General features: G+C 37.1%; 1 protein-coding gene across 2 annotated transcripts; it reads right to left on the bottom strand.

Moving 5' to 3' along the window:
- Positions 1–1,353: 1,353 nt before the first annotated feature.
- On the bottom strand, positions 1,354–12,018 carry abcb9 (ATP-binding cassette, sub-family B (MDR/TAP), member 9). Of its 2 annotated transcripts, none has more exons than XM_066655932.1 (12): positions 11,230–12,018; positions 10,454–11,107; positions 8,675–8,789; positions 8,040–8,170; positions 7,305–7,510; positions 6,413–6,610; positions 5,868–5,996; positions 5,583–5,771; positions 5,172–5,345; positions 4,727–4,886; positions 3,387–3,523; positions 1,354–2,972 (listed from the first exon to the last, which is right to left on the bottom strand). In XM_066655932.1, exons 2-12 carry the CDS (start codon positions 11,097–11,099, stop codon positions 2,679–2,681), a joined length of 2,379 nt encoding a protein of 792 aa, XP_066512029.1. In that variant the 5' UTR covers positions 11,100–11,107; positions 11,230–12,018; the 3' UTR covers positions 1,354–2,678. The 2 variants fall into 2 exon arrangements, with proteins under 2 accessions (XP_066512029.1, XP_066512030.1); XM_066655933.1 differs by having other exon boundaries at positions 10,454–11,104.
- Positions 12,019–12,182: the final 164 nt, after the last annotated feature.

Genomic DNA, 12,182 nt, shown 5'->3' with positions numbered 1-12,182 from the left:
GATGGACTAGTGCCTTTTGAAGGGTGTTTGCATCCAATGGTTACAGATTTCGGATACTGCACATCAGGATGAAGCAGTTACAGAAAATGAGAATGAATGGTTTACCGGTTTAGCAACATGTAAAATAAATGAATAAAACTAAAACAGAGATTGTGTAGACACAAGACAATATATATAGCATATAACATTTACAATAGAACAGTACAATCTCCTTTTTTCTTGCCTCTGTTCTGACTGGGGACATATCTGTATAAATGTAATATTGATTGACACACATGGTGCACCTTTTAAGTTAACCTGACTAGAAATCTGTTCTAAGGATGTTGGACACTTAGGCCAATATGACAAAATGAACAATTGCTCGGTTGTACTCATCAGTCTGTAGATCAGTGGCTAGACTAAGTTGTATGACACCACATGGATTCCCAATCACTGTGTGGATGGTATCATGCTGAGTATTGGAATCAGGGAGTAAGACATATGAAGGATCTTTTCCAAAAGGAATGCACTTTCTCCGTTTGATCAAAATCCAATGTGATGTCAGCAACAGGACTCACCTAACATCTTTCTAGAAGCTCGTCCATTCTGAAGTGCGTAAAATTCTTTGCCTCTTCAGGGTGTCTTCACAACAGTGTATCCATAAGAGTATTTGCATTGACGTGATGCTCTATTTACTAAGTTGAGGACACATGCATTCACCACTGTTTGCCCTTGACAAACACAACAGTGTAAAGCAAACACTGCGACCTGTCCAATGGCGAAGGGCATGAGGCTATATAAGGCATTCCTTCATGGAGCATATCATTCCCTGAAATAACTGAGAGCCATTACAAATGTACCAGCTTATCTCAACAGTTACAATTTCTGAAAATGTATACAAAATATTTGTACAAATGTATATACAATATTTAGGTTCCTGAATAATGCACACAGTTACAGTTATTAATTTTAATAATTTCTTTATGTCTGAACAGAGCTATTTCATCAATTTTGTAAAAACGTCAAAGTTCAGATGCTGAGATGTAAATTAAGTGGTTTAGAGTGGGTTGATGCATTCCAGGTGGAACAGAAAGCTTAACAAGTCAGAATTGTTCACAGTGGTTGTGAACTGAACTAGACATCTAAATACTTTTAAAAACTCCTCACGCGATCTTACTTAAAATGGTTAGGAATACAATGTGTAATTCCAGTTTTATTATCGTGTTGAGAAGAGATTTTAGGATGAAACATATACACATTTCATTTTTAAAAACTATTCACAGTGGAGGAACACCACTCTAAAGACGTTGGTTTCTCTACAATGAATAATTTCCCATCAAGTTACTTACATCTCAAACACTGTGATTTAGAATAAAAAAAAAAAACAAACAAAAAAACACCCACACATTTTACACATACGTGTTCTTTACAAACTATGATATTTGCATAATCAAATTTATTATATGGAATGTTTAAATTCATTCAAATAAATTGCAGAATGGTCTCATAGTCTTACACTATATTTGCAGTACAGTTCTATTACATTCAATTTACTTGTCCAAGCCCTGCGTGCAAATATGTGTTAATATTTACATATGTAGATGCTCTGTGCTGTGGTGTTTTGTAGGAGGTAGATGAATGAAAAATCAATAAGAGCATCTGGCATGTCAACAGAAGAAGAAAATATTTTAGAAGGCGCCATAATTGTTTCATCAGAGATAACGTGAAAATGTTTAATGTAAGTAAATTATGAATTAACTTTGGTTTGAGTGAAGTACGAAGCCTGAAACTCCCCTAGAGATCACTTCCCCTGTCTTAAGATCCACTTTGGGCATGCAAATAATTTATTATAATAAAGTAAAATAAAGGTCAAAGGTTTGCAAAATGTTCTACATTGTTAATAGTGACAAACTGGACCTAAACATTGTTTGTGACCATTTTTTTTAGATCTAAAATGTCCATATTTAGCATGAACTCATAAAGCAAATTATGGCCTTTTTCAGTAAACTTCAGGCCACAATTTCTTACTGCTGGCTCAGTATAAAAGGTGTAATAGCTTTTGCAACAGTCACATTTTATATTTTAAACCAAATAATACAAAGCAATACACAGTAACTGTATTAAAATTGGCGCGGCTGTTATTTATAGAGGACATGGTCACTTATTTTCATTTAGAAAATCAACAAAAATATGCTGATTGACCAGGGGCACATAACCCCATTTACACAAGGTCATTTATGATACTAGCATGTGGATTGTTGCGCAGGTGTCTACACGAATGTCTCTTTAAATCTTTGTTCAGGGCTAATTGAATTTGTTTATGATTTTGGTGTATCAAAAGTGCAAGTTACAAGTTTCAGGATTCATAAAGTGTGACCTTACCATGTTTTAAATTGGACCTGTATGATCCAATTGTAGTCACGTTTGATGGTGTAGCTGCATTGGTTGTTACAGTAGTGACTCAGACCAGAGTATGTTGAGAGCAACAATGCAAGACGCTCCAACCTTGAATGACAAATATACATATAAAATCCAAACTGACTTGTCAAACATATGTTCAGAGATAAGATTTATAACAGATTTGAAGCCATCTCCTAAGATGTTGGATATGAGCTGCCTGTCTGAAGAACACCTATGAGTTATATAATAAATTAAATATGAGTTAAAAGTTTAATTCATTATATTATTCCTGAGGTTCCTCAGTATTTTGTTTCAGGATCATCCTCTTCTTCACTTTCCTCCAGATCATTTTCTGGACTCTCCTCCTGTTTCCAGGTCAGTTCTTGTGCTACAGTATTCGCTCCCAGAACCTGTCTCTGGACGAGTCTGTAGTAGAGCCCCCTATGATCCATAAGCTCTGTGTGATTACCATGCTCCACCACCATCCCTCCATCCAGAACAATAATGCTGTGTGCTCGCTCCACCGTGCTCAACCTGTGGGCGATCACCAAAACTGTGCGGTTCTCCATCACACTGTCCAGTGCCTGCTGGACCTAGAATGAAGCCAAGGAACTTTTTCAGCATTTGAAATTCAATTTTCACCAAAATCACTTTTCTGGGTACCCCAAAGAGCTAGGTATGGTGTCTGATGTCTGCATTTTGCACTGGAGCTCATTGTTCTATTATTTTTCCGACACTGGAAAGCTTATTTCAAAAGTGAGAGAGGAGCTTGTTTTTCTCCTCTATCTCAAAGATGAAAGCTTTAGGTGGTGTTTATCTGATAGGGATGGTTTTAGTATGACACTAGCTCTTGCATATTATGGGTCTCATTGTCCTTGTATCTTTAAAAATGTATTAAATTCTAGTTTGTGAGCCTCCTGAGTTTAATATTACAGTGGATTATCTATTGGATTTATTTAGTTTATTTAATAATAGTTTTATGAGCATTAAAATTTTGCTCTACGTACCACATGCTCACTCTCAGCATCCAGTGCGCTGGTGGCCTCATCCAGAATAAGAACATGGGGGTTCCGAATGAGGGCACGAGCAATGGCCACTCTCTGTTTCTGACCACCAGATAGTTGGGTCCCCTTCTCTCCAACATCTTCAACACAACAGAGAGAATATAATGAGGCAGTACACAAAAATAATATGGCAGAATTAACGATAGCTAAAGTTTTAAAAGGGATACACTATATGTGCACAATTATCTGGATTGAGTTCACCCTTATGTTGACGGAATGCACCTTTCTAATGAGATATTACAGTTATTTTAATAGTTTATTTGTGCAAATGTAGTTTGGACCATGTGTTTAGTTTGATATGAAATCAAAAACAACCGATCACTGAAACAAGTTGTATGCTGTGAACAAAGTGTAGATTATTAACAAACATTATACACTGCATCATGTTTGAAAGTAGAATATGAAATATTTTATTACAATTTGAATTAGATGGAGTTTTCTTTATATATGTATGTATGTGAAATGCAAATGTTCAGTCAAAAATAATAAAAATGCTTCATATGTTAATTAATAACACATTCCTGGCTTGTACCCCTGAGGTTCAATTATTTGTAATCAATTATAAGACAGGTTTCTGACCACAAGACATCCTTTCTAGATATCCAGATATAAATAATATGAGAGTGACATCACATATGTGGGTGTATCAGACACAGTGTTATTTCTTGAGTGTTTTTACACATGCTTGAGTGGTCCACCAACATAGAATATACTGATAAGATTAGCTCTATGGTCACAAACTGATGAAAAGCTAGAAGATAGCCAACTATGTGTTAACAGAAGAGATACACTAACTTTATTGCAACAAGGCTAAGCTAAAAGGGTGGGGTTTCTACTCAAATATCTTGACAACAGTGGACCTGTGGTCAGAATGCCTTTCATGATGGCTATAGTTGGCTGCTGTACAGATGAGACAGCAGTATCTTATTGGTTTGTCACTAGTGTCAGAAACATTTCATGCACACACACACACACACACACACACACACACAAACAAACAAAGAGTGTCACGACTATGTAGATAATGATCTGTAAAGAAGTTCACTTATGATGGTCCCTTTCAACTGGCATGTATGATCTACCTATTTATGTTCCCACTGATGGATACTGAATACAAATTAGCACGGAATTCATCTGTAAAATTCACTTGGAGGTTGTTTTTTTAAAATAGGAACTGATCCTTATGGGAATCATGAGAACGTACAGTTCTTTGATTCACACAGACTAATTTAAAAGAGGACTATATATGTGAATTTCTAGTGTGTGTCCAATCTGTAACTGACTTGTGTTATAGCCTTTGGGGAGTCTGCTGATGAATTCGTGGGCGTTGGCTTTAGTGGATGCAGAGATGACCGTCTCCATTGGGATGTCACCAAGTCCGTACGAGACATTCTTCAGCACTGAGCGAGCAAATAGGACCGGCTCCTGACCCACCAAAGCCACCTGATCCAGAATCAACAGGAGATTTTTAATCACCACACAATCATTACAGCCATGACATCAGATTTATGAATTGTGAACACTTCATAAAAATTAACAGTGTTGACTGAATAATTTCTAATAGATACTGAATAATTCCTAGCAGTTATTGCATAATTCACAGTAGTAACTAGCAGAGTAACTAGCAGTTAATGAATAATTCATAGTGGTAACTAAATAATTCTTAATTGTAAAAGAAACCCGAGATAAAGTCTGAAATAATCTCTGAAACGGGTCTCTTGGATGTACCTTGGAGTGTAGATATTGGTGCTGATAGGTTTGAACTGGACGCCCATCCAGCAGCACCTGACCATGCTGAGGAGAGTAAAAATTCTCCAGAAGACACACACAGGAACTCTTCCCACTGCCAGATGGTCCAACCAGTGCAGTAACCTCTCCTGGACGAATGCTAAAGGACACGTTCTGCCAATTTGAGAATGTGAAAAGTTTGATTCATTTGCAGTAAAACCATGAACAAAGGCACCTTAAGCCAAGTGTATCAGATTAGACAGTAATATAATTAGTAGGTAGCAATTTCCTACTGATGTAAGGATAGTAGTAGTCATTGTCCTCATATAAAGTGTTGAGTTTCACTAATGTGTTAGCTGTACTTTGGCGATGACTGAAAAAATGGGGAGAAAATCAGGTAACAATCATTACCTTCAAAATGTCTGTCTCTGGCCGTGAGGGGTAGGAGAATGTCACACCCTTGAACTCCACTAGACCTTTGAACTCGTCTGGAGCTTCAGATCCATTCAGAACATGTTTGGGCTTCCTGTCAATGTACTCAAACACTTTCTCTGCTGCTCCTACACCCTGCATTAGCCCTGTGTACACCGAGGCTATGCTCTACAAAGAAAACCCACAAGAAAAACCTATCAGTATTAATACAGAAAGACGCCTATGAACATAGGGATATCAACACTAAAGAATATTTGCACTGACCTCAAGACATTCACCCAGTTCCAGTTCATAGATGAAAAATGAAATTAGTGTTCCTCCAGTTATCTGATCAGTGACCACAAGGTGACCTCCGTAAAATAAGATAGCAACCTGTAAAGCCAGTTCTGAAATCTAAAACAGATATACAAGTTAAATAGGATTATATATTTGTCAGCCACACATCATGGTAGAACATAATAACTGAAAAATCATCCAGATATATGAAGCTCCACCTCGTTTTCAAACTGCAGTTAACATAAAGTCATTTGACTCAACACGCTTGGAGAAGAATAATAATGGCCCTGTTTTGTTATGTTAGCTAGGAGACATTCCTTGTACAGCATTTCACTGAGTAATTGTGACAAGGGAGGGCCATCCTGTACACCCAGAAAGAGCTGTAGCATCCCTTGCAATGAAAATTGGGATCTCCCAATGACTAAGTGAACCACTCTGGGTTATTTATTTATTTAAATAAGATTTATGACACCTGGAGCTCCATAACATAATAATAAAAACAATAACAATTAAAAGTAGCACAAAATACTCACGCAGCTGGACCACATGAAGCAGGCGTAAGCTAGAGCTTGTTTTTTATTGAGTTCAAAAACTCGCAGCAGTCTTTCGTAATAAGAATCGGCCTCCTGCTCCTCGTTAGCGAAGCTCCTCACTGTCCTCATGGCTGAGACGGTCTCCTCGGCTAGTTTATTTGCATGAGCAAGAGATGTCTGAACTTCTTTAGTTAACTTCTACACAAAAAAAGAAAAGAAAAAAAAAACTTACATCAACAAAGTTTTACTTTCATTTATTTTATTAGTGTGTACTCTTTCATTGCAGAGATGAAATTAATAGTATTTTCTAAATAATAAAATACACTGTACTAATCTCTTTATAGTAATGTTGCCCTGAAATTCATTTAAAAATATTATGAAGCATTCTGAATTTCACTTCATTCACACATTCATTTATAAAGACTTCATATAAACTGCATTGTATTTTTTATCTAATATAATTCATTTTGTTATATTCAAGAAAAATTATTTTACTTATTAATTTTGTATTTTATTAATGTTTACTTCAATTACAACATATTTATTATACTAAGTTTAAAATAAACTCTAAATATTAATTTATGAAAACATCATCCTTTAATTTAATTTTAATAGACCTTTCTTCATTCATGACATTATAATGCTTTTTAAGTTATTGTGAAATTGTCAAGCATAATGATATATACAAAAATGTGGCTACCCTGAAAAACTTTGAAAAGGCTATATTAAATCAATACTAATACAGTCTTGTAACTTCAACATTTTAAATGCTCAGCCCCAAAGTTATGCACTTGAGTGCTCGTTTATTGTAAAGAGTGATAACATTTGCACATTTTCTTCTAACAGGTCTAGTTACGATGTAAACTTTGTTTTCCTCCTCTCTCAGACTTGCCTTGTAGTACTGTCCGTAGAGCTTGGAGATGACTGCAATATAGGGGAAGCCCATGATGGTGACTAGAGAGAGTTTCCAGGACATTCCGAACATGAAGACAAAGAAGCCCACACCTTTCACAAAGCTACGCAGGAACAGGTTCACATTCTGAGAGATTAGATCGCTCACTTGTGTGGTGTCTGACGTCAGACGAGAGGTGATGTCACCTGCCAGGAGAGAAATGAAGGGTTGTGTGCAAAAGTTGCTTTTTCTTTGAGCAATGAAATTTAAAAATCCTCCTGCCAATTTCAAAGAACCATGGAGAAAAAACAAACAAACAAACAAACAGACAAACAGACCCCCCCACACACACACACACGTGTATGTATACATTTGTTGCTCTTTACACATTATTTGCCCTCTTTCACCCTATTCTTCAAAGGTCATGCAGAAAATGCATGATTTGGGTACTGGATCACTATGATGTGGTGGTGATGTGTTATTGTGTGTTGTACTGACAAGAGTGGATAAGTAATAGCAGTGCTACTGGAGTTTTTAAAGACCTCAATGTCACTGCTAGACTGAGAATAGTCCACCGACCAAAAATATATTTAATTTTTTTTATGTGAGATATTACAAATTAATGCATTTTTTTTTTATTTCAAATCAATTAATTTGTATAATATTTAACTGCTGAATTTAAAAATTGATAACAGAATGTTTATAATTATTCCATAATGACACTCAAGACCACACCTGTATGATTAGCATCAAAGAATCCTATATCCTGATGCATCAGTGACCTGAACAAAAGGTTACGCAGACGAATGTTCAGCCTAGCAAACGTCAAGCTAAACACACCTCCTCGAAAGCCAATGGCCATAGAACTGAGGAGAGAAACAGAAAGATTGTTAGATTCAGGACTGCTGCCGTTTACCTTCTGTGTCCTAACATAATACTCTTGGACCATTATTCCTGCCCCACCAAACTTCACAAATGTTCATCTACCGTACTACTAGATGTGGAAGACTGGTTCGTCACTTCAGGTGGCATATTTCCAGCCTACACTTGGCCTTGCCCATGTTGATCTTTGTCATCCAAATTTTGTCTTTTTCTTATGTATTTTTGTGATGACAATATAAAAAATTGAGACACAAAGCCTGAATTTTCAGTGAATATAGATGGTGAAATGTAAGTGACTATATAAGTATTTCTGCTTGACATTAACTAACTACTCAACGAGTTTTCAGTAAATGTGTGAAGACTGACACATCTTAAGCTTCCTATTGATTTACAAATTTAAATGTAACCTAAAGAGCAAGCAGCAGAAGGCAATCCATTATTGCATTATAATTCAATGAGTTTGAATAGGTGCAATCTACTGGACTCACCTGATCAGAGCCAAAACAGACAGCGTAATCATGGGTTTAGCAAAGTATTCCATACTTTTATGGATCACAATGCCATCTATGGATTTTCCAGTGTAATATGGAAGAAAGGCCTCACCTAGAAGTCCAGAAAAATGCAAAAATTATCTAATTTGAATCAGTGCTAGAAATTATATGGAGGGTGTATATAACATTTAATTGTCACAATAAATATATTTGCTCAACTGATTTAACAATGCCTTGCACCCAATGATTCCAGGTAGGTTCTGGACCCACCGCGACCCTGATCTGGATAAGCAGTTACAGATAATGAATGAATGAATGAATGATTTATATAGCTTGATGTTTCCATAAACAAGTGAGCTCCCAAAGTCATTAATACCCCAAATCCTGTGTTCCTATAATATGAATCCTATAATATCAGAGTCCTATGTTCCAAGTTTTCTATATCCTCAGGACCCTATATTTCCAGAGCCCATTGTTCCCATGTCTTGGTGTTCTAGTGTCTTGGTTATCAGATTCCTAAGCTCTCAAATATCTATGTTAAATTCTTCTATGTTTCCAGAAAACTGTGTGTCAGAGTCCAATGTTCACAACTTCATACATTTCCAGGGCTCTATGTTCCTTGGGATGCCTAAACATATAGCCAGAATCTCATGTTTCAACATCCCATGACTTTAACATCCCAGAGTTCTGTGTGAGTGTGATCTATATGTCATCACAGTGCAAAGAACTGTTAAATTAAGTAATGTGGCAGTTGCATAAACTACCGTCCTGGATGTGTAACAGGGTCAAGCTATACATTTAGCATGTATGTGAATGTTGAAGAGAAACATCTGGGGCAATAGGGTTGCAATATCATGACAACATGCAACTTGACTGTTTTAAGCCATAAAGCAGTAAACGAGAAAGCTTATAGATTCTGATGATTGAGATTTACTTCAGTATTGACTTTGCTTTTGTCATTTCAACAGTTTAAAGCTCATTTAAAGCCACTTGCTTTGATTAGTTTGGTCATTCTCTACCATGCTAAAAGCGTTTAGATCTGCATGAATTCTAAACCTGGTATATGCCGGTCTGGTTTACCCAGAAAGTCAACCTGATTCACCAACTCAGCACTATTCAAAACACAACATATGTCACTGTTGAGTAAATTTCTTGTATATCTAAAACAGAAGTTTTACAAGAAAAGAAAGTTCTTCATAACTTGTCATTATAAAATAATAACAGAATGCATAGTGGTTTTGTTACAACAGTGACAGTATAATACACAACAAAATAAACAACAAAAATGAATGAATGTTTTCTACCTATGGAGCAGAAACACAAAGTCATCTCTTTTCATGTTTTTCACTATTCTGAGGTCTCTGTGTCATCCAAATGTGACCAGATGCATTTCTTTGCCGTGGCTCAGCCAGTTTCAGAGCTATTTCATGCAAAGTCCCTTAGTTTATTTCCCCATATTCCGAACCAGGCATGAGTACAAGCACCTGAGCTTTACAAAGTGCAAACAGACCAGACAGCTAGCAAATGGTGATGAAACATCCCATGAATTTAAAAAGTGTTTTCTGATGTAGCTAAAAAATTAAGTGAAACTGTTTATATGGCAATTAATCACCTGCTAACTATAACATATGGGTCTACTTCAGACAACACACATCTTTACTTACAGAATACATTTGTTGTTATGGAGAAAATGCTAGATTTTCTACCAATGTTTAAGTTTAAATTCACCAATCAATGCCATGGAAAATAATAATAATAATAAAGTGGTCTACTCACATACAGCAGAGAGTAGAAGAAAGAAGAAGGCGACACCTAGCAGTCCTGAGTCTTTCTTGCAGTAAGACAGCAATCTGCCCACTGTGGCACCTGAGTTAACCTGGACTTTTGCCTCTTTCCTCGCCTTTCCACTTGTTGTCCCTGCCTCCTCTTCCAGTTCTTCTTCTTCATCTACCAACTGTTGTCTCTCTTCACTTTCTTGTCCATCCACAATGCCATGGTCAGGTGTTTTGGCCAGGAGCTTCCAGAGGAACATCGTGACCAAAGCGGCTACGCAAGTCCAGGAGAACAGACTGAGAAACCAGGGGTCGTACATGAGATTGCCTACCTCTGAGAACATCAGCAGCTTGACCAAAGCATAGGTTAGAATCGTGAGCACTACGAGAACCACTAGCGTGTCCAAGGTAGCTGCCCTTTTTGGACCATCGCTCCTGTTCCACACCACCCCCATCAAGCCACCAAGCAGAAGGCAAATACGGATGAGGAGAGTTCCCCAAAGGTCCAGGACAGAACGGTGCAGGTCAAAGTCAAGGACATCATCTGCAAAGGCTTCGAGGCTTGATCCCTGGACGTAAAGGACAGTGCTGACCACAACGTCCACGAGAATGAAGGACAAGTTGCAGCCAACAACAATCCAAACTCTCATCTTGTCTACTGAAATGAATGAAGGAGGTTAGGCAACAGTGAAAGAGTTTGAATATGTAACGTATGTAAAATTTTCATAATCATAACTTTATTCACTTTCTATTATGATAGCATAAAAATTATGGACTTACTATTTGGCCTTCAGCAGTTTAGCCCCGCCTTCCCACGCTGAAGTTCTTAGCAGTATTTCAATTGCTTTATGAAGAAGGCCACGAAATCAGTATAAAAGTAAATTTAAAAAACTGGGGTTTGTAGTTTTATGTAGGGCTGAACGATTAATTAATAGTAAAAAAATGTCAAAACATCTAAAGAGCTGATGTTTTAACAAAAATGTTGCCTTAAATGTGTGAGAATTTGATGCACTGGAATTCCTAACAGGGAAAAAGGCCTAGTGTTTAAATAATAACAATACGATATTATACTGTAAGTTCTAACGAATAATGAGAGATTGGTGAGGTAAATATGAATTAGGATTGTTCCGGGGCAAAATGTAAGATAAACACGTCTCAAGTTTAGGATACGTGCCCTTTAATGCTATTTGAGGGACTGGTCCCATTAAGCAGGTACAGTAGCTTTTCTAAAGCTATTTAAAATAATACAGTGTCCACTCTTCCTATTAAATATCACCCAGTGCTGAGAATAAACGATTTCCTAATGTCACATTGACTATGAAAATGAAACAACACGTAGAAGATGATGTTTTTGTGCTCTAACAACATGCCTGCAACTCTGCGCACATGCGCACATTAATAACCGTCATAACAAACCGACAGGGTTTACTGTACCTCCAAAATGAAAGTTTAAACGCGCCAAGCGGAACGTTTCACAAGCTCTAGGCTAATCCTGAGAGAAACCGCTTTTAAAACGGGCAGATATTTAAAAGGTCCATTTTCTGAAAACGAGTTATTCCAGGTCAGTCTTCACCCCTCAGTTGACTGAACTCTGACAGAGTCCCGGAGGAAAATACAGCGCGAACAGCCCCGCCCTTTTCACATAGCGTCCAATCAGAAAAGAGACCTCACGCCCAACTTCAATGCTATTGGTCTGTTTGTGGAATTGAGGGCTCGTGGTCACTAGGGGCACT

Source organism: Hoplias malabaricus, chromosome Y (genome assembly GCF_029633855.1).
Source record: "Hoplias malabaricus isolate fHopMal1 chromosome Y, fHopMal1.hap1, whole genome shotgun sequence".
In the NCBI taxonomy this organism is placed as follows: domain Eukaryota; kingdom Metazoa; phylum Chordata; class Actinopteri; order Characiformes; family Erythrinidae; genus Hoplias; species Hoplias malabaricus.
Note: the sequence above shows the minus strand (reverse complement) of the source record. Positions and strands in the feature narration are given on the sequence as shown.